This window comes from Mixophyes fleayi, chromosome 2 (genome assembly GCF_038048845.1).
Source record: "Mixophyes fleayi isolate aMixFle1 chromosome 2, aMixFle1.hap1, whole genome shotgun sequence".
Classification (NCBI taxonomy): Eukaryota; Metazoa; Chordata; class Amphibia; order Anura; family Limnodynastidae; genus Mixophyes; species Mixophyes fleayi.
Genome location: NC_134403.1, coordinates 33402239 through 33429290, shown reverse-complemented (window position 1 = coordinate 33429290; position 27052 = coordinate 33402239). Strand labels below are relative to the sequence as shown.

Below are 27052 nucleotides of genomic sequence, written 5' to 3'. Positions count from 1 at the left end.
ATGGAGGATCTGACCTCTGTGTGGGTATTGACCCTGCTATGTATCCACGTTGTCTTCTCCAGCTGTGATGGAGTCCTTAGGCTCCATCGAAAAGGTAAGCTAACTCCATCCTGAGATGGTGCTAGTTTTCTTGAAGTTAACGGTGACTAGAAGGGCTGCAATGGCCATTTTTAAATTTTGGGTTCATCGCAACTTAATAAACAGACCTCTTTGTCTGAGTACGGGCGGCATGGAACTCATCCTTAGCACATTCGAGGCATATACAAAGTCCCTGAATGGGGGTAGTATTGGATCAATAAGCATTTTAGTTTTCAGTCATATTTGCGGCTTTGTGTAATAAATGAAGCACACACTTCAATATTGAAGCAGGAATTAAATGTCATGTTATCACTACCAGATTTAACTGTGGGATTTATCAGCAATTTAATTATTGTCTATAATTGTACAAAAATCATTAACAGCTAAATATGCCAGATCTCCGTGCAACAGCGATTAGTTAGTTTTTATGGTTTTCTTCCTCACCCAAGACCATTATATTACACTACACTTCCATTGTGTACTGGTGAAATGGGTTTTGGTGGAAGGTATTAGTGCAGCATCTAATTAGGTTGTAGTGGTATAAAAAGTGATTGAAACCCCTACACTATAAAGAAATACCTGGCAATTTATATTAAGCTCTTGCTGCACTTCTCATAACTGTAACACAGTCATCGGGAGCCGTTATCGAGCATAAATGTGCAATATGTATATTTATGAACGATGCCTTGGAATATTCAGATTTTGCTGTGTCGGCTAACACTGACCACAGGAAGGAGGGGAGGAGCTGACAGTCTGCGGAGGAGGAGCCAGGAAGATGTGATCTGCCTTTTTCCTCTATCTGGGGACTGAAGTATAGAATTGTATGGCAGGAGGTAATCAAGTCAAAGGTTCACTTCTCGACCACTTGATAAAATTAGCATTTTCGCTGCCCCTAAAGAAGTCTATGGGTCGGCGATACTCAGAGAAAACGGAATTAGCACTGTCAAAATTAGTGCTCTCGCCAACATTAACCCTTTAATAAATTTGGATACACCAAAACAGCCATTTTTGCAAGAGTTAATTAAGTCTTATCCCCTGATAATAAATTGACCCGTTGTAAAACTTCTAGAAATAATGGATAATTGTCAGCTCCAGAATTACTCTGAACTTTCATAAAGTGTCCATAACTTCTCAGCATTTCAGTTGCTGTTTAGTGAACGGCAATGATATTAGTCTTTGAGAAATTGGGGTTGTTCTTTCAATCAAAAGTAAATTTCGCATTGCTATTTAATGTAATCTGTCTCACAACAATCATCTATTAACAACACATATTTGGAGCAAAAGATAATAAATTTACACTACACTATTTTACAACATCTATGGAAAAATACTGGTGCACTGCAAAAAGTGGTGTTGACCTAAGCAACTAATATTATTTTAACTGTAATTTCTGTAGCACCGGTAAAAAAATAATGAAAGCAAATCACTGCCCGGTTGCTATGGGCAACATCACTTTTTATCCTCTGCACCAGTTCTTCTAAATATCTCCTAGTAAATGTTCATTTCATGATTTTATTGAAATTGTTTTCTAAGAATATAGCACAGAAGTATTAATTCTTACTCCTTTGCAGAAACAACTATGACGCTGTTATTTAAAACATTACAAATCATGGGCCTGATTCATTAAGGATCTTAAATGAAGAGGATCCTTATTTCAGTTTCCTGGACAAAACCATGTTACAATGCAAGGGGTGCAAATTAGTATTCTGTTTTGCACATAAGTTAAATACTGTCTGTTTTTCATGTATTTTATTATTATTATTAATTTTTATTTATAGGGTGCCACTAGGTGTCCGTAGCGCCGTACAGGGACAAACAAGATTACAATATGAGGTGAGACAGCACAGTACAGTAAACAATAATCACAGTAACTCAGTGAGCTCAAAGCACCGCTAGAGGGGCGGAGGAGGGGAGAGGGGAAGGTCCGCCAACGACGGAGTCCAAGAGGGAAGGCACGGATGACAGGGAGACCCCTAGAGGGGAGAGGAGGGAGCGAGAGGGGACGCGGGAAAGAGGGTCCTCAAGGAGGAGGGCTAAGTAGCTGGAGAGCAGAGTTAACAGTGGTGAAGACAGGAGGAGAGAATACCCTGCTCAAAGAAGCGTACAATCTAAGGGGTGGGGTAGACAGACAGAGAGACATGGGGGAGAGATGGAGGAACGGAGGATAAGGGGGGAGGAAGAGGCAGAAGAAAAGGTAGGAAGTTAAGTGGGAGACTGGAAGGCTTTAAGAAAAAGGTGGGTTTTTAAAGCCCGTTTGAAACTGGACAGATTAGGGAAAGTTCTGATGGAGGGAGCTTGTTCCAGTGCAGGGGGGCAGCACAGGCGAAGTCTTGGATACGCGCGTGGGAAGAGGTGATCAGGGGGGAAGAGAGGCGACGGTCATTGGCAGAACGGAGAGGGCGGGATGTAGCACACAAATATCAACTTTAAATTTCAGTGTACAAATAAGCTATCCAGTATTTGTTAGGGATGTGCACCGGCGACTTTTGAGGTCTCGTGTTTTGTGTTTTGGATCCGGATTTTCGTTATTTTTGAGGTTCGGATTTGTCTCGCAAAACACTTGACGAAAGGTCTCGGTTCGGATTTAAGGTATTGGATTCGGATTTTTTTTGAAAAAAACATAAAAAGTTTAAAAATCAAGTTTTTGGGCTTATTTTCACTCCTAGGCTATTATTAACCTCAATAACATTCAATAACAAGCATTTCCACTAATTTACAGTGTATTCTGAACACCTCACAATATAGTTATTAGTCCAAAACGTTGCAACAAGGTATCTTTCTGGACTGCGTAGAGGAGTGGGTCACCACAATATATATTAAAAACCCTGAACTTTTATGATTCGCACCAATAAATGTACCTGGATTGCGTAGAGGAGTGGGTCACCACAATATATCTTAAAAACCCTGAACTTTTATGAATCGCACCAATAATTGTACCTGGACTGCGTAGAGTAGTGGGTCACCACAATATATCTTAAAAACCCTGAACTTTTATGATTCGCACCAATAAATGTACCTGGACTGCGTAGAGGAGTGGGTCACCACAATATATCTTAAAAACCCTGAACTTTTATGATTCGCACCAATAATTGTACCTGGACTGCGTAGAGGAGTGGGTCACCACAATATATCTTAAAAACCCTGAACTTTTATGAATCGCACCAATAATTGTACCTGGACTGCGTAGAGGAGTGGGTCACCACAATATATCTTAAAAACCCTGAACTTTTATGATTCGCACCAATAATTGTACCTGGACTGCGTAGAGGAGTGGGTCACCACAATATAAATTAAAAACCCTGAACTTTTATGAATCGCACCAATAATTGTACCTGGACTGCGTAGAGGAGTGGGTCACCACAATATATTAAAAACCCTGAACTTTTATGAATCGCACCAATAATTGTACCTGGACTGCGTAGAGGAGTGGGTCACCACAATATAAATTAAAAACCCTGAACTTTTATGAATCGCACCAATAATTGTACCTGGACTGCGTAGAGGAGTGGGTCACCACAATATAAATTAAAAACCCTGAACTTTTATGAATCGCACCAATAATTGTACCTGGACTGCGTAGAGGAGTGGGTCACCACAATATATTAAAAACCCTGAACTTTTATGATTCGCACCAATAATTGTACCTGGACTGCGTAGAGGAGTGGGTCACCACAATATCTTAAAAACCCTGAACTTTTATGATTCGCACCAATAAATGTACCTGGACTGCGTAGAGGAGTGGGTCACCACAATATATATTAAAAACCCTGAACTTTTATGAATCGCACCAATAATTGTACCTGGACTGCGTAGAGGAGTGGGTCACCACAATATAAATTAAAAACCCTGAACTTTTATGAATCGCACCAATAATTGTACCTGGACTGCGTAGAGGAGTGGGTCACCACAATATAAATTAAAAACCCTGAACTTTTATGAATCGCACCAATAATTGTACCTGGACTGCGTAGAGGAGTGGGTCACCACAATATATATTAAAAACCCTGAACTTTTATGAATCGCACCAATAATTGTACCTGGACTGCGTAGAGGAGTGGGTCACCACAATATATTAAAAACCCTGAACTTTTATGATTCGCACCAATAATTGTACCTGGACTGCGTAGAGGAGTGGGTCACCACAATATCTTAAAAACCCTGAACTTTTATGATTCGCACCAATAAATGTACCTGGACTGCGTAGAGGAGTGGGCACTGGGCACCACAATAAAATATATAAAAAACCTTCAACAGATCTGCATTACACTACACATACGGCTGCTCCTCCATCCTCTCCATCATATACATGTTGGAGTTTTAGCGTGTGACAACCTCTTGTTTTTGATAATGTCAGTGCATTTTGAATATTTTTCAATTTGCCCCACACCACTGAATGTACTTTATCTATGATACGCAATACGCATCTATCTATCTTGACTGCGTAGTGTGGTGGCCCCGGTACACAATTTGGTACCGAGGCCACAATATAATTAAAAAACCCTCCACGTGTCTGAATTCCACCAAACAAGTATCTGGACTGCATAGTGGGGTGGCCCCGGTACCCAATTTGATACCGGGGCCACAATACCTCCTCCAAACATGGTACAGACAATTCGTCATTGAGATCCCAGACAGACAGGGTCAAAGTGTTATTGTTTGACTTTGTAAACCCAAAAAACTGTCCCTGTTGCACATAGTCGTGCAATGAAGACTGACTTTTTCATTTAAAGGCACGATCTTTCAAGTGTAGTGTTTGTAAGTCTAAGTCATATTATACTTTTGGTAAAATTGGTTTATTTTGTTCCTCTTTATGGTAATTAATTAGTAATAGAATTAAAGTATGAAATAGAATTAAAGTATGAAATAGAATTAAAGTATGAAATAGAATTAAAGTATGAAATAGAATTAAAGTATGAAATAGAATTAAAGTATGAAATAGAGTGGTATAGAGTTGTAGTGTGGTATAGATAGAGTGGTCCACACAATATAATAATAAAACCCTCAACTGGTCTGAATTCCACCAAACAAGTATCTGGACTGCGTAGTGTGGTGGCCCCGGTACACAATTTGGTACCGAGGCCACAATATAATTAAAAAATTGGGCATCAACTGTCACCGTTGTTTAATATCTGATACACCTAAATATGGACTGCACAGTGGAGTGGCCCCGGTAGTAAATTTGGTGCCGGGGCCACAATACCTCCATCAACCCTCTAAATCCCACTCCACTGATGGCGGACACCGGGCGCACGTCTAACACCAACATTGCAGTTACAGCCGCAGTTATACGCTTTGCAATAGGGTGACTACTATCGTATTTTGTGGTTATGGCAAACGACTGTTGGACGGTCAATTGTTTTGTGAAAGACTTAGCGGTCTTACGACTTCCCCTCTGGGAAGATGACCGACTAACAGCAGCAACAGCAGCAGTGGCAGTAGTAGGCGTACCGCTGCAGGATTCCTCGGATGAATCCCGTATTGAGGAGGACTCAGTCTGGCTGCTGACTTGGGCTGCAGGACTGAATCTGATGGAGATTGTGGAGGAAGTTGACGAGGAGGGTGTTGCTGGTGTGTATCCAACTGGACCACGGGATTTAGGTGTCCCTGTACCGATGAGGGTCCTAGCCCCAGTTCCTGAACTAACCACTGAACTATGAAGGTTATTCAGGTGACGTATAAGGGAGGATGTTCCTAGGTGGGCAAGATCCTTACCCCTGCTTATTTGAGCTTTACATAAGCTACATATGGCCATACATTGGTTGTCTGGATTTGGATAAAAATAACTCCAGACCGAAGAGGTGCATTTTTTGGTCTTCTGACCAGGCATGACGATGGGCTTTTTCATCCCATGGACATCAGCTGTTTCCCCCCCTGGTGCCTCATTTACAATAACCACATCACCATCCTCATCATCAAGTTCCTCCACAGCGCCAGCTACATCATCATTAGCCTCCTCCCGAGCCACCTCTTCCCGTACAGTGATGGGAAGGTCAGGCTTGACAACCACCAACACCCTTGGACTCGCCTTGGGGATTTGTGATAATTTCTCTTTAGAAGGCAGAGTTGTTTGCTGTTTTGTTGCTGACAGCATAACTCTCTTCAATTTTTTGTAGGGGGGGGGAGGAGGAGGAGGGCTAAGATCCGTGGGTGAAGCTGAACCACTAGTCATGAACACGGGCCAGGGCCTAAGCCGTTCCTTGCCACTCCGTGTCGTAAATGGCATATTGGCAACTTTACGTTTCTCCTCAGATGATTTAAAGTTTCTCTTTTTGCTACTTTTTCTTAACTTGGGGTTTTTGGATTTTACATGCCCGGTACTACGAGATTGGGCATCGGGCTTGGAAGACGACGTTGATGGCATTTCATCGTCTATGTCATGACTAGTGGCAGCAGCTTCAGCATTAGGAGGAAGTGGGTCTTGATCTTTCCCTACTTTATCCTCCAAATTTTTGGTCTCCATTATATGTAGCACAAGATACTGCAGAATGTGTGAACTTGGTAATATTGCAGTACCAATGGACTTATACTGCTGGATTGGTTTTGCACATTTGGTTATAATTATATATATTTTTTTTAATTTCTAATTTTTTATTTTTTTTTACTTTTTTTTTATTTTTTAAAAACTTGGGAATAATGGGGAAATAACTATGCCCTTAGAAGCACAGAGCACAGGACACAGCACCACTGGACTGAACAGGACACGGCACAGGACCCAGCAGCACTACGGAACTCAGCAGGACAGAGCACAGGACACAGCACCACTGGACTGATACTGCAGAATGTGTGAACTTGGTAATATTGCAGTACCAATGGACTTATACTGCTGGATTGGTTTTGCACATTTGGTTATAATTATATATATTTTTTTTAATTTCTAATTTTTTATTTTTTTTTACTTTTTTTTTATTTTTTAAAAACTTGGGAATAATGGGGAAATAACTATGCCCTTAGAAGCACAGAGCACAGGACACAGCACCACTGGACTGAACAGGACACGGCACAGGACCCAGCAGCACTACGGAACTCAGCAGGACAGAGCACAGGACACAGCACCACTGGACTGATACTGCAGAATGTGTGAACTTGGTAATATTGCAGTACCAATGGACTTATACTGCTGGATTGGTTTTGCACATTTGGTTATAATTATATATATTTTTTTTAATTTCTAATTTTTTATTTTTTTTTACTTTTTTTTTATTTTTTAAAAACTTGGGAATAATGGGGAAATAACTATGCCCTTAGAAGCACAGAGCACAGGACACAGCACCACTGGACTGAACAGGACACAGCACAGGACCCAGCAGCACCACTGACCTCAGAAGGACAGAGCACAGCACACAGTACCACTGGACTGATACTGCAGAACACAGCACAGCACAGCACAGCACAGCACAGCACTGCACTGCACAGCACAGCACAGCACAGCACAGCACAGCACTAAACAGCACAGCACTAAACAGCACAGAACTAAACAGCACAGAACTAAACAGCACAGAACTAAACAGCACAGAGGACCACCTAACACACCCTCCCTCTACCCTGATCAATGCCCGAGTGAAGATGGCGGCGACTAGCGGGGAATTTATAGGATCCGAGTATCGCGAGATCCGACAACTGGATTATGAGTCAGAGCCTCAGTTTCACTTTTGAATTTGGCGCCAATACCCGGATCTGTCTCGGATCCGACTCGGATCCGCAACGTTCGGGTGGGTTCGGATTTCATAAATCCGAGTGCGCTCATCCCTAGTATTTGTGTGCTACATGAAAAAACAGTCAGTATTTAACTTACTAATTTGCACCCCTTGCATTGTAACATGGTTTTGTCCAGGAGACTGAAATAAGGATCCTCTTCATTTAAGATCCTTAATGAATCAGGCCCTATATCTTTAATATAACCACGGCTTATTCCTAGGGAAAGTATGCACAAATATTTTTCTATCACAAATTTCACATTTTTCTAGCAATAAAATGCACCCATCACTGTATCCCTACCGCCAATTCCTCCTTTAGATTACTTTCTCTTATCCATTATCAGAGTACATGAGAATTCATGGTGTTCATTTGGGAGAGATTTATGAATCACGGCTTAGGAAACCCGAAGGCAAAATAATCCTGAAAATATATTTAGTGGCAATGAACTACCTGCAGTGCCGGCCATTAATATTCACTTCTAACAAAAAAAGAAAGAAAATGCAGATAACACAGAGCCTTACAGTATGGTGAGTGAGAGTCTGTGCCTCAGCCAAAATTAATAACCACTGTTGGAAATACGTCAATTTTGGATGAAGGATTGTACGGCTACGCTTTAAAACGTGTGATTGTAAAATCACTGCACATAAATTCACACCCTGTAATAATGTGAAAATTTAATATTGATCCATTTCTGTGATCATATAAAATAAATATATATTGCTGTCATTAAATTACAAAACTACTATATAGAGTTTGTGGTATTAGGGTTTGACTTGGTGGCGTCTCCCTCCCCACTTGGAGGTTTTGCCCAACCTCAAGGCCATACGGGGCTTGGCGGGCATCTGTCCCCCCGTGCCGGTCCAATAGTGGGCTACCTTGGGCTGGGTCCCTGGGCCACCTGCATTTTTCCTTTAAAATGTTCTTAACAGGCTGCTGAGTTGAATCTTGCCCCCTGGGCTAAAATTTGCCGGCCCTCCCCTGCCCAACTCCCTCAGGCATTACCACCCTGCTGCGTCTTACTCCAGCAAGAGAGAGGTGGGGGCGCCATCCTCGTATCCTCAGACTTGGATTGTGGCACTTGGCTATAACACTCACAATTTTTTTCCGGCTCACACAACATGCCCCCCATTGTTCTGAGTCCCCACTCTAGATAGAGCAAGTAATGGAACAAGCGCAGGGGTATTGGAGACTGGTGCATCCGGAGAGGGAGGAAGGGGAGTTGGAGAGCCCAGCGACGGCCTTGGCCATACTTCCAGCATAACACATGGTCATAGAGCAGCAGGGCCCTTTAGCTTTGCATGTACTTCTGGCTACTTCTACTTCACGTCATTGGCCGGCGTTCCATTTGGGGGCAGATGCAGGAGCACCAACAACACTGAATGAGTGACATTATATCACTCATTTAATGTTTTAGGTGCGTCCCCCCCCAACCATTGACACCCATTGTTGTGAGATTAATTAGGTAATTACAGATGAAGGCAACATACAAAAATAATGTCTATCATCTTCAACCACAATGCCCTAATCTCACCTAGAAATATAGTTTAGATGGTTTAGATGAAATACCCTAAGTGGTCCACATTTTTATAGGGAGTCCAGATTATCAGGAGTCCACAGGGGCTGAAAGCCATTTAAGACCACGGAATCTGAAAAATCAGCTTTGTTTTTGTAGAAACTAGCCCCAGAAGAAAGAGATGGGAGACAGCTAGGTAATTAAGAATATTTGTAAAACCTGTGTATGGGACATAGTACTTTCACATATATAGAAATTTAGTAAAGAGGACTTACAGGGAGATTTTACTAAAATGATTTCAATTATAACTTTTGCTTTTTAGTGATTTACATGATGATTTGCAAATCAACTAATTTACTAAAGGCAAATCGTCATATAAACCTTTACTTTTTCAAACCTCAAATAAAGTGCTATATATGTCACAACCTCAGATATCATTGACCACTGCAATGTGAACTTTAGCAGAGAGAATCTACTATACAGGGATTTGCAAAATCATCAATGAAATGTACAAAAATGAGAAGAAGTGTACAGTGAGAAAAGTAAAGGGACAAGAACAGAGCCTTGTGGGACCCAAAGAGACAGTGGGAGTGGAGGGGAGGATGTGCCAGAGGTAGAAACACTAAAGGAGCGGTTCAATAGGTAGGAAGTAAACCAGGAAAGAACTGTGTCATGAAGGCCAATGGAGTGAAGGGTGTGTAGGAGAAGAGGGTGATGTCAAAAGCAGCAGAGAGGTCCAGAAGGATAGAGAAATGTCTCTCTGACTTTGCAGTAAGTGAATCATTAATCACTATTGTGAGAGAAGTTTTTCTGCAGTCAGGCTTCAGCCCCCAACATTCCACTGAGAGTCGAGAATGGAGTGAGCAAGTGAGAAAGGCGGTTGTATATCAATCACTCAGGTAGTATGGAGGCGAAGGGGATGAGAAAATTAAGGAGGTAGTTGGAGAGAGAGGCTGGATCATGAAATGGTTTCTTTAGAATTGGTGAGATGAGTGCATGTTTAAAAGAGGATGGAGAAATGTGTCATTGGAGAGAGACAGGTTGAAGAGGTGAGTTAGTGGTGGGCATGCAGTGGGGAAGAGGGAGCAGAGAAGTTGGGAGGGAATATGGTTGAGAGGACAGGTTGTAGGGTGAGATGATGAGATGAGTGCAGAGAATTCATCTTCAGTTACTGGACAGAATGAATTGAGCTTGGATTGGGAATGTAGGTGAAGGTGGGTAAATGGGGTGGAGTGTTTGGACTTTGGAATGATGAAATATCTTGTCGATGATTATGTATTTGAAATAGGTAGCAAACTCATAGGTTGTAATGGAGGAAGGGGAAGAAGATCAGGGGGTAAATGTATGAATCTCCGGATTCTTCAACTCCGGCGAGTTCAACGTCTTCAGCGCTTAAATTTAAAGCGGCGCTGCCTTGTAAAGGGAAGTCTCCCTTTACAAGGCAGCGCCGCTTTAAATTTAAGCACTGAAGACGCTGAACTCGCCGGAGTTGAAGAATCCGGAAGTTCATACATTTACCCCCAGGTGGGCAGAGAAGTGAGTTGAAGATGGCAGATGTGGGTTGAAGCACTGGGAAGATATTAGAGATTAGAAGTATGTTTGATAATTTACAGGGCAGTGCTGTAAGATGAAAGGATGAATGTATAGTGGAGGAAATTTGGATAAAAATGAGATTTCCTCTAGTGGTGCTCTGCAGGTAACTGGTCTGTTTGGTGTTCCATGGTTGGGGTTTCAATCTTCAAGACTATATGTAATAGCTGGAGCTGCATTGTCTACAGCTAAAGTGAGGGTTTTGTTGTAGAAAGAAGGAGCCTGATTAGGGATGGGTAATGCAGTGATAGTAGAAAGTAGTTATTTTAGAGAATTGGGTTAAGAGTACTTAGGTTTCGTTGTGTACATGTAGATTTGGGTGCAGGCAGGGAGAGGCAGAGGTTAGGGGAGGCTGAAGGAAAGGAGGTTGTGGTCAGAGAGTGGGAAGGCTAAGCTGGAAAAACTAGAGATAGAGCACTAGCGAGAGAAGACAAGGTCAAGGGAGTATTGATGACAGTGGGTGGGAGATGTGGGAGAGACCAAAGGAGGAAGAAAATGAAAGAAACTTAGTGGCAGAAGAGACAGTGGGATTATCAATGGAAATGTTGAAATCAACTAATATTAGAGTAGGCAGGACAAAGGATAGGAAATAAGTGACCCAGGCCGCAAAGTTGTGAAGGAATGAAAAGATCATGAATGGATGAATGTGGTATAAAATCACCTGGGAACCACGATCGACCAGGAGCATGACCAGATTAAATCATATTGTATCTTCATTGAAGCATCATTAAAAAATTAGTTAAAGGTGACTTTGGTGTAGGATGAGTGGCATGCAACATAAATAAAACAATTTAGAACACCTTTGTAAAAAACAATTACTTAACTGATAATATAGTAATACTATCCAGTGCGGTATTTATTCTGTTTGGAGTTCTACATATCTGTAGCTCCTACATTTCTCTGTCAGCAACATGAAACGTGGGACCGAAATTCACAGCAATATGACAGAGTCCACTAATCAAATTGCAATGTATGCAGAATTGTACCCAATTGCACATGGATTTACAGGCCAAGATGGAAGCATCTGAAGGGCAAACGTGTTCAGCTGCTGATTGGTGAAGTTTGGGAAAGTTTGGTGGATTGGGGTTTCTCTTACATTTTAGTTTTGTCTCAACATGCAGAATTAGATTTTGTTTTGCAAGATTAGATTATTTAAATTCTAACATGGGGTGGAGAGGGCACATTTTCAGGGCATTCCCAGTACGAGACGGCACATTTACAGGGCATTCCCAGTACGAGACGGCACATTTACAGGGCATTCCCAGTACGAGACGGCACAGCCTTTGTCTTCCAGACTTGAGCTGAAGATCACCTCTTATATCACACCAAACACATTTTGCACTTTCATTTTGGCGTTCTGTGGGAAAGCGCATTTCATGGGGACCAATTTAATAAAAAGCTTTTAACGCACAAAAGTAACACATGTAATACCAGTAGTCCTGATACCCCCACTCTCAGGATTAATTCAAGACACGAATATTAAACTGAGCAGATTTTAGGAGAAAAAAAGAAAATACGTTATTGAATAAAGGGGGTGGTTCTAAAGTGTTAGCAGGTTGGACTTTGAAGTGACGTTTTCAATCTTCTCATCATGCTGATTTTATTTTTATATTTATTTGGGGGTGTAGCAAGGAGCCATATGTCCTGGAGCATGCCCCGTCCCTCCCCGTGATCTAATTCAGTACTTCCACCAGGTTCTCTCTTCCCTCCCATGTTCGCTTCATCCACTTTCTGCCCTTCCCCCCTCTCCAGGATTTTATTCACCAGCACCTCTCTGGTGACACAACACACTCCAGAGGCACTTTTTCGATCCTTTCTTTTCTCCTGACTCCGTTAAGCATCCTGGACGTTGCATTTCAGCACCGCAATGCTTAAGCGAGCCATAAGGAGGTGGAGGAAGAAAAAAATAAAACACCTCTGGAGTATGTCTCCAGGATGAGTCACGTTCTAAGGTGAACTTTCACCACTATCACCCCCTAGCTGGCACCCCGCACAATACATGTTCCACTTGCTCTGCCCGCGCTACGCTCCTGTATTTATTCATCAGCAAGCCTGCAAAGTTACTGCAGAAACAGATTGACTTTCCAGGGTAAGTTCCAGAAATGCGTCAGGCGAACAAGTCGTCGGACTTCCACGCGTATTAAAACATTGCGAGCTGAAGTTTTTCAGTTTCAGGAATTATCCTTATTGTTATTTAGTCTTAGTTAAATGTCTGAAGAAGGTACGTGACTAAGATGAAAATACGAAGCACTAGAATAAAACAAAAAGAGCTTTGTTTGATCCCCAGACAACAAAATATCTCCAAATCAATTAATATCGTATCATTTTCTTTTTTTTCTGCAACTACCTAGTGTTGAAATCACCAGGGTCAATTATGTTGCAAACAAACGAGCGGATAAAGTCATGACTGAGGCAGGGTTTGCAACTGTAAATATTCCTTCTTTTGTAATAACAAGTAAAGTGTTTAAATTCCCATTACAGGATTGTCAGCACAAAATTAGTACATGATTGGTTGCGAGATACGCGTTGTTCAGAACTTACCTAACTGTGAAATCAACATTAGACAAAAGGTTGAAATGGAGAACAATGCAGGCAGAGGCAATTTTCTCCTAATTTACAGAACATATTAAATAAATGAAAAACAGCTTATTTAAAATCTCAGTCTCTTCTGAATAGATTGCAGCTCCTTTGTGACCTAACATTTTAGTGTAAACCAGGCTTATTCAAAATGTACAAAACTCATCGTTTACATTTTTTATGATAACCTTCAAAAAAGGGAATAGCAAAATCAAAAAAGGCAACAACGACATTATTGCAATACGGTTGGCATGACAACGGGATTAACAAATGTACAAGGGTAGTTAAACTATTATATAATGGAATATATGGTAAAATATGCCAGTTACCAATAGCTGCTTTAATAATGGTGGCTGACAATGCTGTTCCCTGACTGTAGCCACTCACTTGCCCCATCATCAGATACACTTGTATTTCCCTACCTAAGGTAACAAGTGTTCCCTACACCTCTTAGATTGAAGGCTCAATAGGGCAAGGCCATCTTTATTTTCTGTTTAATGTTATTTATTTGTATCATGATCCCCTCAATGTACAGTGCTGGGCAATATAATAGCACTTTATAAATAAATATAATAATAATAATAATAATGCAGAATAAGAATTTATATGATGATATAAAGCAATTAAGTAAGTGATCCATTGCTGCTGGGACTGAGGAAGTGAGTGAAAGATATACAGTACACTTAGAGGCAGAACTACCAAGCTGTGGGCCCCGATGCAGGGAAGGGAGGAAACCGGGGCCCACAGCTAGATAGTTACCTGTGCAGCGGGCCCTATTATCTCCAAGGGCCCCGATGCAACGCACCTGCTGCAATGGTAGTTCCGTAGTTGAGTATACTATTTCCAGAAGTAAATTTAAAGCCAGAACCAATATCCAGTTGAGGTTCTACAAACATTTCAGAATAGAACCTTGCCTTGGGAATAACATCAATTTTCCTGGAGAGTTATGTGACAATTTGAGTTATAATGGAGGAAGGATCTTGGACGTCGCTAAACACCAAGTAAAGAAATTAAAACCGATCCAGAGGCAAATCCTTTGTTTATGTTCTTGCATCAGACCAACACTAGACATCAGAGAACCATGAGACAGACTTCCTGTGTCACTCCCATATCAATCACAGGAGTTGCCTATAACATCTGTGGCCAGGCAGGAGGGTCACTTATATGCAAAACTAAAAACTACTAATGACATTCACAGATATACAGTACAAGTTCTCATCCCTTACTAAAACATCTGAATGTTGGCATGGTACTTACAATTGCTATGCAGCTGAGTGCCTTCTCTGTGATAAGCTAGATTATTCTAACATTGCAACATGTGTACCCATCTAACTGATGATTGCACTGAATGATCAAAATCTGAACCAATCAGATTTTATTGGGAGTGAAGGAAAATCAAGTTGCACATCTGGATTGCCCGCTGCATGGTTATGATGCATACTTGCCAACTTTGGCCTCCGAGAGGTCCGCGGGGGTGGGCTCTGAGAAACGTGTCATTTGGCCCCGCCCTCTAAACAGACATCATACTTTATAGCCTATTACAGCAGGAGGTGGGACCGCGGTGATGTGTGAATCGCGTCCTAAGTCCTGCCCCCACCACTTACCTAATGAAATGGCCAGGGACTGGGAGGTTGCCCTGCTCTTCTGGGAGGACCCTCAGAAAGTCAGGAGTCTCCCAGACATTCCACGAGAGTAGGCAGCTATGTTATAATGTATCCAATTCGAATAAACTGATTTTTATATATAAACACATAAAAAAATCCCCCAGCACGCTACTATAACTACCAAAGGAGTTGCTATTGCTACTTGTACATAAAAAAGCAGAAATCTCAGTTGCACACAGTTGCAAATGTTTGGTAAGCCACCCGCCATGTCATGGCGCTTGTGCTAATAGAGTGGTCCTAACTCTAAACAGCGAAAGTCCCTATATTTGGGCCATACATATATGTGTTTTTAAATTGGAGCTAACTTACCAACAGGTACCCAAAAAAGCCTCCAAATGGCAATACAGCACCAGCACTCCCCATCAGCTACTGATACTATACATGCCCTTCAAACAAGCAATACAGAAGTGTAAGTCGATCAATCAATTTATAGGTTCATAGCAGGTGCTTGAAAGGGTGAAAGAGTAGAGATTATTACCTACAACGTTGCGCGCTAACATAGCCGCCAACTAGGTACGGAACCTTGCGACTAACTGATTCTCCTCCCATGTGTGAACATTCTTTAAACTCTGAATTGATATTTTGCTGTTGTAAATGATAACTAATAAATCAATACAGGGCATTAATTACTAAATCAATTTTCCTTGAAAACTAACATATTTAAACAAGACAATATATACTACCAAAATGTCCATAAAATATTGACAGGAGCTGGAAAAATAATAGGTATAGCATTAATATTCCATAATTAAACCACAGTTCTTAAAATGTCACTATCTAAATTAATTTCACTTCCCATTGTCTATTTTCCTTCGACCGCGTACCCTTTCCTATGACTTTATTCAAAAAGCCTCATGTGACTTTCTGGAAGGTTTGAAGAATTAGCTTGTGACCTGACTTTTCAAATAACAGCTGCAATGACACATTTCAAACTAATTCAAATAGCCTGAAAAGAAAAAAAAAAAAACTTTGAGCATTTTAATAGTCTATTATGAATAAAAATAATTTCAACGAAAGAAAAATAAAACCCTTAGAGAGCGTGCTATGAATGCAGGAATAGTGGCTGCAGTGACATGCTTTGGATATTTATGATATGGAAGAACATTTGCAATAATGATGAAATAAATGGAACAAATACTCTGTTTAAAACGTACTTTACATGGTGCCAAAATTGTATGTAGCGTCGTAAAGATTACTCCATTGGGTAATCAAATTTAGGTAATTTCAGATGCAATAGAAAAGGGAGTGTCTGTTACAAAGAGCTTGCAATCTAATCATTCGGGATTCTTTTCACATTCTGCTTATCAATGAGCAAGTGCCTTTTGCTAAACAAAAGTCAAATTAAATGTCATCCATAGATTCCGGTGGAACTAAGTAAAGGATGTCAATAGAAATGGAATCTCTCTTTAATTGACTTCACAGAGGAATAACTTTTTAGCAAAACATCTTTTAGATGTTGTCTTATTCGACAAGAAGAGCTCTAGACAAAGCACTATTAAAGGGTGAGACATTTGTCAGCTGTGAACTTAGGGCCTGATTCATTAAGGTTCTTAACTTGAGAAACTTCTTATTTCAGTCTCCTGGACAAAACCATGTTACAATGCAAGGGGGGCAAATTAGTATTCTGTTTTGCCCATAAGTTAAATACTGACTGTTTTTTCATGTAACACACAAATATCAACTTTAAATTTCAGTGTACAAATAAGCTATCAAGTATTTGTGCACTACATGAAAAAACAGTCAGTATTTAACTTATGTGCAAAACAGAAAACTAATATGCACCCCTTGCATTGTAACATAGTTTTGTCCAGGAGACTGAAATAAGAAGTTTCTCAAGTTAAGATCCTTAATGAATCAGGTTCTTAATCCGTAATGCCTGTATAGTGCTTTGTGTTTTTGCAAATATGTTTTGGTGATCTTTGAGAATGTGGTTTTATTAAATGTAATACTGTTATTCCTTTGCTTCAAGTGCCTTGCCGTGAATTTGCATGATCTTTACATCCAAGACCATTATCTCTAAAAGTATTTGTTAAACTGAAGTTCCTAGGACTAAATGACATTCTTATTATTATCTTTTATGTATAATGCCCCACAAAATACATATTTATAAAATTACACAATGAGCAAACAGCTAATATATAACAGAAATCTATAACTAAACAATACATAGTTATACAATATAGATTACATCTATCTACAATATAGACACATCTACATTCCTGAATAAATGCATGTTTGTGGCCACACCTATAGGCTGCTAATCTGAGCGTTATCTGTTAATGTATGTTGAGTAACGTTCTGGTTCGGTATATTGTACATTACCGTGCACATGTGATGTCACTGGTTCCTAGTGATTTGATTGGCTGCATTCTCATGTTCACAAATTGGCTCCCTCCATTGTGTGTGGCCAACAATTTCAAATACTTCTAATAGCAGCAATATAGAGACATGGGTCTAGATTCTCTCTCTCTGTTTTACGCTCTTTTTAGTCTACTAATGCTAAGCCAGCAACCTGTTTAAGGCTTGCAAACCTAAAAGGACAAAATAACCATCCATCTATTGCCGCCAGAGCAGTACCAAACATCCATCTGCTTTACAAGCGTGAATGTCTGCAAGAGTCAAACCTGACATCTGAGCCACTGAATTATACGCCTGAATATTAAAAATACATGCAGCCATGAATTTATGTACCAGGATGAAATATATATGTGCTCGGGCATAAGATGTCCAAAACCATTAGTGATATTATTTGAATAGCAATCTTGAAAGTCTCCGAGTAATTCAGGCTGACACATGGCTTCGTAAGTAAACATCATTGTCAATCACAGCATTTTACCTAACATTACTTCCATTTCTCTTATAACTATTTCCACTTTAAAAGTCAAATTAGAGCCATGTTTTACTCTCGGCCCTATCATGCGCACATCCACCCAGATTGGCTCGGTAAATTGGTAAGTAAGCCTTACCGCTTGCAGCCAGTATTGCAGCTGAGGATATTTTCTTGGTAAATCATGGTGATAGAAGGTTGCGGCCCTATCACTATTTATTAATAACAACCGGAACCCTTAACAATAACCATTTCATCACACACAGTAATAGATGCCAAATGCACCATATTAATTAACACAAACGAATAAACCTAAGTTATTGTATTCATTTTCCAACGGTCTACACAGAAGTTCAGTGGATGAAGTAGGCAAAGCTAGAAAACTGTGCAGCCAATCCTAGCGTTAGAATGTTAACAGCAGCACAGAATATTTCAGCCCATTCCTTCATGTCCAATCTAGCTTGAAGTTGTCAACATTGCTTTTCAAGAATATCAGGAGGGAACAATCACATTTTAATGAATAAAATAAAATGTTTTGCAGATTCCTCTGTTATAGAAACATGATGTTATTTATTTGTCCAACGCCTGTCCTTTAAAAAAAAAAAAGAACCTTGGATTGAACAATTGCCTTTAAGATTTCATGCTGAACATAATACAAAGTATTTGGACTAGGAAAGTCTAAAAAGCAATAGGCAGCGAGGTGCTGGGGAGATACAAACATCTCCGTCGGGTTTCATACCCTATTAATTATAGAAGTAAAGATGACAGCTTCTAACCTCTTGTTCTGCCTTACAGCTCTGTCACCTTTCATCCAGGAGATTGTTGGTTTTGGAGAAGCTTGCGGTTTACATTCCATAACGACTTCCTTGCCCTTGGTGATGATGATTGTTTTTTGCTTTTGGTTGAGCTCAAAGGAGGGAGCTGAGGCTGTTAAGCAAAATACATATGAAAATAACAATCACAGATCTGAATCACAATAAATCCCCAACCGCTGCAGCCTGCGCTCGCTTATTGTGGCTCTTTAGAATGTTTATGCAAAGACATTTCTCTCTATTTAGTCACTTCCAAAGACGTACACGAAACAGTGTTTATACATTCTGTTGTGATGTTTTAAATCAAACACAAAGTTATTGTGAAGCAAAGACTTTTTCATAGTGAGATGCGCTAAGCATACAGCATGTACTATAATGTGCTACCCAGCTTAATTATATGACAAAATAATTACCATATAATACTGCTACAAAATGACTTCAGGTCAGCATTTGCATTATATTGTGCACATAATGGGCAGGGCATTTACAAACAGGATGTTTAGTGGGACCACCACCCTCCAGGACAGATTTGGGAAAACTACACACAATTCAGTGTGTCTGTGCAGGGGCCAAAATCAATCAATTTATAGGCTATAGCAGGTTCGTGAAAGGGTGGGGTTATCCTGAAAGGAACAAACACACAGAGAGATCCCCCAGCACACTGCCATTTCTACTGTAGATAAAAATGCAAAAGTCTTAGTTGCACACATTTGCAAATGTATGTTAAAGCCACCCGCCACTCCACGGCGCTTTTGCTAATAGGGTGGTCTTAACTCTAAACAATGAGAGTCCCATATATTTGGGCCATACATATGTGTTTTTAAATTGAGAGCACCGTGGAGTGGCGGGTGGCTTTAACATACATTTGCAAATGTGTGCAACTAAGACTTTTGCATTTTTATCTACAAGTAGAAATGGCAGATCTGTTGCTGACTATTACAGTGTGCTGGGGGATCTCTCTGTGTAATAATATTATATGTCAGCTGTTCACATTGATGTGTCAGAAAAAGAGAAACTGAGTACAACAGGAACTTAAAGAGTTTTGATCAATGCAAAAGTGTTTCAAATGCAACGCCTCAATTACCAATAGTCTGACTAGGCTGCAGCTTAGGCCACATGTTTTTTGGGGGTGTGAGCAGTGAAGCGGTGCCTGCTGATCAGCTGTGTACTGTTCCACCGGTGACCAGATTGTGCAATCTACTGCAAGGTTTAAAGATACCGGCTCTCTGCACCTTTAAGTGTCGCAGACATCAACTAATGATGTTTCGATGCGTCAGTGCGGAGGAGCCAACCAAAGAGCAGAGAAGACGAGAAGTTCACATGAATCATTAATGTCAGTACTGTACTGTCGGCGATTTTGAGAGAGGGGGCAGTTGTGAAAAGCACCGGAGAGTCTAATGTACTGGAAGTGGGAAGAGGAACTTGATCCAGAGAAACCCATGATGATGATTTCTAAGCTATGTCTGTCATGGAAGACGAGGGGGCGCTACAAGCGTCTTAGCCTAAGGCAGCCGGAACCCTTTATCAGGAACTGAACAAATGTTATTAATGTTAAAACCAGACATTGAAAAACTGTTGCTAGAAAAACAAGAATAAAGAAAATGACATAAACAGACCTGATTCCAACCTGAACGACCTGCAGACACAGAATAAACCGGAGGTAAAAAAAAATAGATAAACCGGCAATAAAAAAAATTGCTTCGGATGGGCATGGGAAAGATTGAAGAAAAGATGGAAACTCTTAGAAGAAGTTGTACAGAACAACTGGAAAAGATCACAACTATTACAAGGCAAGTAGAGAAAATGACTATTGTTAAAAAGCTGCTGAAGGGGACTTACAGCGGCAGAGGAAGGCTTTGAACAGTCATCTTAGAGCCTAGTAGAGAAATATTGATGAAATGAGTGAACCTGAAGGCTGGGGTGGAAGGTCTACTCCGGCAGTTACATGGAGAGCGAGAAAACTTACAGCAGACTCCAATCAGAAATCAGCACTTGCACAAAAACGTTGAAGAGGGAAACAGAAGATTAGAATGAGAGTAAAATAGAGACAGAAAGGCTGCAGTCAATCACAGAAAATCTGACTAAAGAGTACTTAAGGCTGTAAGAGGAGCTGTGTCATATTAGACTGGAAAACGAGGGAGTGAAGAAGTGTAACATGGAATTGGATGATGGAAAAATGCAACTATTATAGAGCTAAAGATCCAGATACAAATCAGTATAAAGTGATCCTACAGGGCCCAGGAAATGAGTCACAGTAAGAGAGGCAAAATTTCAGACAAGAATTTGCAATCTTCCAAAAACAAGTACTCTACTAGAGTCAACTAGTAGGATACACAAAGCAATGGGCATTGTTCTGAAATGTTTCAAGAAAAGGAAATGCAAAGTGGAGATAAAAGCAGCACCAGGGCTGGAATTTACAGGGTCCTCTTATTGTTGAGAACCATATTGTGCCATAGAGCAAGAGCAGGAAACAGACTCATGCGTATGCGTGCGAACTGATTGACAAGACTGGACAAACTATGTAAATAGAGAGGCTGCTATCGGACACAGAAGCCGACCTGCGGCTTGTGCTTGTGTTATGGATCATCCGAACAGGTGGGTAGGGGGGAGAGCTAGCCTTGGCTCGACCAATCAGCAAGCAGCTGCAGGTTTGAAGACCTCTGACCCCATTGAAACATTGGACTCCATTTTCTGAGAGAGCAGACCATGAGAGAAGACAAAGGGGAGCAGTGGTAGTCTTGTGCCCCCTGGCTGAGAAGCTCATAGAGGAGAACAGTCAGGAACAGATGAGGAACCGAGAGCAGAGATAAATCAGAGGATGGGAGGATATCAGAAATATGTGAACAAAATTAAAAGAGACAAAGAGGAGGTCGGGATACATTCCTTGAGCATTGGGGTATACCAGGCAGCAGTGTGAGAGCCCTCTACTACAGAGAAGAAAAACTTCTACTGGGACCACTTGAAGACAGGAGGGAGCAAGGGCAGTCTGTGGGGCAGGGGGGCATCAACTTCCTGGGTCGGTCCCATAGCGGGTTACATTGGGCAGGGTTAATGGGCCACGTACATTTTTTTTCCTTTAAAATGTTCCTAATGGGCTGCTAAGTCAAGTCTTGTCCCCTGAGCTACAATTTGCCAGCACTCCCCTGGGAGGGAGTCCTGTCCCTGGACAGCTGAAACTACCCTGAGTGATCACAGTAACTGGTAGAGGAAGGACTTCAATGGTACAAGGATTGTGGACTGTATATTTTGACACTAGGGAAAAAGTAGCAAGCAGAGAATGGCCAAAAAGTGAGGCAGCGCCTTGGTGGAGGCTATGAGGTTAATTTATCAAGCTGCAGGTTTGAAAAAGTGGAGATGTTGCCTATAGCAATCAATCAGATTATAGCTGTCATTTTGTAGAACCTACTAAATAAATGACAGCTAGAATCTGATTGGTTGCTATAGGCAACATCTCCTCTCTTTCAAACCCGCAGCTTGAATAAATGAATCCCTAAGTGCTAGTTTTTTTCTCACAGTTAATTTTTTCCTGTATTGCTGAAACTAAATAACTCTGTTACCTGGTGAAGACCAATGTCTTTCACCAAAGACTACTACCTTTTAATTCTATCACAGTAAAAATAATAATAATAATAATATAAAAATAATAATAATGTTATAGTGATGTGTTTGTAAAAAAATCACCCCCCAAAACATATAAAAACGGGCTTTAGTGCCCGCTGAGCCCTATGCGGGTGCTTAGGTTATAGCTCTGTATAGCGCACATGCCCCTTATGGTAAGATGTAATTTCATCTGAAATATAAACTGAACAATGCACCTGCGTTGTTATTGTTTCTTAGGGCTAGATTTAGTAAAGGGCGGTTTGCTCAAACCGCCGTTTTTCGGCCAGTTTTTTGGCGGTTTTGAAACCGCCGGATTTACTAAAGCCCAAACCGCCGTCAAAACGGCCAGAAATGACATTTTTGAAAACCACCAATTTACAAACCGCCATCCCGACATTAACAATGATGAACATACAAACAGCCGGATTTACTAAGCTGGGGTTTTCAAAACCGCCGCAAAAAAACAGCCATCCAAACGGCCAAAATGAAAGAGGTGGTTGCAATAGGCGAGATTGATCACACAGCTGCTGTTTGAGCTATTTTGCCATTTAGAACATAAGAGAAAGCACCATTGATATCTTAATCATTTGGAAAATCATTATTATTCTTTCGAAAGGGACAAAATAAATGTAATATTAATTTATGAGAGAATTTTTTTTTATATTTTTTTTTAAAGGGACACTATTATAGCATTATATGATGTAGAACATGTGAATATATAATATTGATAACTGATTGTTAAAGGTGGATATAATTATTTATGTTGCACAATTTGTCATGACATATTATCCAAATAATATAATAATTAAAGAATTTTATCCCCTTAATATAATGACATTTTTTTATTCCCTCATAAGTTAATATTTAATTCATTTTGCCCCTTAATCAATAAATAATGATTACCAACATAATTTAAATGTCAATGGTGCTTCTCTTATGTTCTGAATGGCAAAATAGTTCAAACAGCCTGTTTAAGCTATCAAGCCAATCTGAAGTAGGTATTAAAACTGTCCTGTCCTGTCTTTTGGATGGCGGTTTTGATGGCGGTTTAGCTTTTTCAATCTGGCACACATCGCCAGTCATTTTAAATTGAAGCCTTAAGCCGCCCTATAGTAAATGCGGCGGTTTGAATCACTAAACCGCCGGCGATGGGTGGCCGCCACCAAATACGATTCTTAGTAAATCTAGCCCTTAATGTCCTTTTGCTCATTTGCCAATGACCCCCCCCCCCCCCAAAGACACATATTTTAAGCTAACAAATATCTGTTTACTTACCTAGCACCTTAAGCTCAGCACTTCCATAAATAATCCCGTAGATATTTTCTGCCAGACATTGGTACATTCCTGCGTCCGACTGATTCACATTGTGAATTGTCAACATTCCATTAACCATCTCAACTCTGTTCTGTAATAGATTTCACAATTGGTGCATGAGAAACAGGTCACTTGATTCATTAGCATGAGACATAATTGTTAAATATAATTAATATACAGTGCTGAAAATTATTCACTACATATATTAGAATACTCTATAAAGGTTTAACATCCCTTGGTACCTATACTACCCATTGGGAACATGCTAAACGTTTTTTGAAAAAAAAAAAAAATCTGCAGCATCACTTCTGAACACCAGGGGGTGACACAGAACCTTATAATTTGGTATACTTGCTGTGCAATATAATTTGTAGACTATACTCAGGCAGCATGCACATATATGTACTGAACAGAGAAGAATTACAGTTATAGGGATTAACCCATAACATAACTGTTGGGAATAAGTACTAATCATAACTGCAGTGTAAATATGTTATAGCAAATTAATCTATTGATAAATTGAGCTATTAAGGTGTAAATTGTGAAATCAGAGGGTCTGGTGTGTGTTTACTTGGTGGCTCTGCCCACCTCTATGTTAAAAAGCTGAGCAGCTTCAAAGGCCCCTGGGGAACTACATCCTGACATAGGAGAGTTTTTTGACACCAAGAAAGTCTCTAGGGAGCTGTTCACAGCTTGTGGCCTTACACAAGGATGATGGCTTGCTGTATCTTATATAGTCAAATCTAACTTAGCTTCCAAAATGCAACTTACAATCAATATAATTAGTGATCAACCCCATATTCATAAATAGCGTAAAAGAGTGAAGCCCCTACGTCAAATAAAGCTGTCTGCCAGGCAGAAAAAGTGGGGCAATCAGTTTCAGCTTAGCGGATACACTGGACCTATGCTGTTTGGTATCTTTAAATTCTTAAAATTATGTTAAATTTATCAATAATATAATTGGATCTGTGTGACACTCCACAGAAAATTTAGGTCACATAGTAGCATTTGGTATTAAATCAGGGAACATGCATATTGTGATTGTAAACAGTGTCACAGACCACAACCCCTGGAGGTGGGGAAAGGTGTGAAAGTGTCTTTTAAACAGCTGAGACCAGTTACTAGAAATTGTCAGTGTTTTGGGAAATCAATCATCATTGATAAAGCTGTCCATCTTCAAGCCAATTTCCCTTAGCGCAGATTATACCACTTGTCTATAAGTTATACTCTGAATTTAATTCCTTACATGTCTTGCTATGCATGTCATGTCAATTGTTTATTAATTGTTTTTTAGAACCTGTAACCATCGTACTTTTCAAATATTAAATCTAAAAATTTAATTAGTCCTGTCCTTATTGCTCTAAGCGAATTCACTGCCTGTTTAGAAGAGACAGATTGCTTGGCTGGGTCAACCTTTTAGATACCAGTGTGCAAAGTGACAACTGTTTAGCTACCGGAGCACAGAGTGTGCGCAATTAGGTCATAGGTTTGCTACGGGCCTTATACGTAGCTGGTGGCAGTTGCTGAGAGGTGTGGAAGCGGTCGTCTGTGTTAGGTAAGGGACCTGCTAAATCTGTAGTCTAAGAGAGAGGTGAGTGTGAGGTTTCGGCTGGAATCCTGTGTGTTCCCTTACAGTAAGCTTAAAAGTCATGTGTGCCATAGCCCAGGCCTCAACCACCAACCACTCCCCACTGTCACCCCCGGCAACCACCAACCACTCCCAACTGTCACTTCTCCATCAAGAAATATATATATATATATTTTAAATCTTTATAAACACTTTTAACAATTAACAAATTAAATTAACAAATTAAAAACATCTTAGTATACCAAATTTCAGCCTTTTCTGAATTTTTTTTTTCCACACACACTAAGAATTTAGTAGGTCAGTGTATAACTCCGCCCAGCAGGTGGCGCTGCAGCTTGGATTTATTTTTTCCACACACACACAGACAGACTAACACACGCCACTAGACATTTATATTATAGATATTGTTCCATATGTTTGATGTAGAATTTTACAAACATTATAGGCAAAATGGCTCCCATGATAATTCTGTGCATTTGGACGTCCTCCACCCTTCATATGATGCCACTTACAGCTGTGACCAGAATGGTTTGGCTCATCAATAAAAACTAACATAGTTAACCATGAAGTGAGGAATATGAAAGTCGCTGGCTTTATTAATAAACTAGGTGAGGTCGCAGATGACATGGATAGATGTTATGCTTTGGTGGAGCTAATGATGAAGAGTGCCGTGATTGTATTGCTATACTGGCCTTGTAGAAGCCTAAATGCACTTCATAAGCCTTCGGTAATAAATCTACGTCTGATGAGTGTTAGAGGCAACTGCAGATATGGCACTGCTGAGGTTACGTCGTTAGCAAGGTTGAAAAAAGCCACAGGTCAAAGTGATTTGAACAAATACTATTTTATAAATAGTATTTCTATATTTCTAGAATTCTATAAATTATTGCAATATTGATAGTATCACCAGCTCCAAGAGTCAACGGCACCTCATTAATTCATATCATTGTCTGCAGTGACAGGTGTAGGCTGGGGGATTAGTCGTTCCGGCCTACAGAATAAGCCTCAAGTAACCGGATATAGACGTAGAGAAAAAGGGGAGGGGGTGAGTATGGTTTAAAAAAATAATTAGATTCAAAGTATAAAAGATGACATGCCATGTTTAATAAAATAGTATATAAAAGTCTTTAGTTCCCCTTTAAGCAAATAATAGTATTGGACAAATGCCAATTCTCCCCTAAAATGACACGTGCTTGACATTTACACGGAATTCTCTGATTGCTCTTTTTTTTGAGACTATGTCCGGCCTGGAGACAAATCAAAAAGATTCAATGATGCCTCCAGATTATTGCTTCACCAGTCAGTGAATCATTATGGAGAACCTTAACTCTACATAAAAATATTAAATAGACAGTGCTTTCATAATATTTTCTTTACACAGTAATACATATATATATATATATATATATATATATATATATATATATATATATATTTATTAATTAAATATATATCTATTTTTACCATATCTATTTTATCTATTTACTTTTCCGTTTTTATTTATTCTTATATTTGCTTCTTTGCATTCACTGTACCAGAAGCAAAAGAGTGCATTGCTGGGGCTGGATAGGAGCAGATCATAGAGTGGTGCAGTGATGCACAATGCAGCAGTGCAAAGCGGGGTTTTCGAGAGTATTTGAGGGCCTTTAAAGCAACAATGGCTTTTAAAGGTAAAATTACCTTTAAAAGCCATTGTCACTTTACATTTCCCTGCAAAGACGCCAATTTCCGGCGACTTGCAGAAAACGATGCTTCATACATTTATCTCTAGGCCTTCAAATGTCTTGCAGTGCC

The 27052-nt window shown here is 40.1% G+C and overlaps 1 protein-coding gene across 1 annotated transcript in view; it reads right to left on the bottom strand.

Annotated features, from left to right (window-relative positions):
- Positions 1 to 27052, bottom strand: part of CNTN5 (contactin 5) — a 1124282-nt gene that overhangs the window by 211241 nt on the left and 885989 nt on the right. Inside the window, exons 13-14 of the mRNA XM_075198772.1 lie at positions 23632 to 23761; positions 18721 to 18871 (exon numbers count right to left, since the gene is read on the bottom strand). Coding sequence (XP_075054873.1) covers positions 18721 to 18871; positions 23632 to 23761 — 281 coding nt within the window. The remainder of the gene's footprint in view (positions 1 to 18720; positions 18872 to 23631; positions 23762 to 27052) is intronic.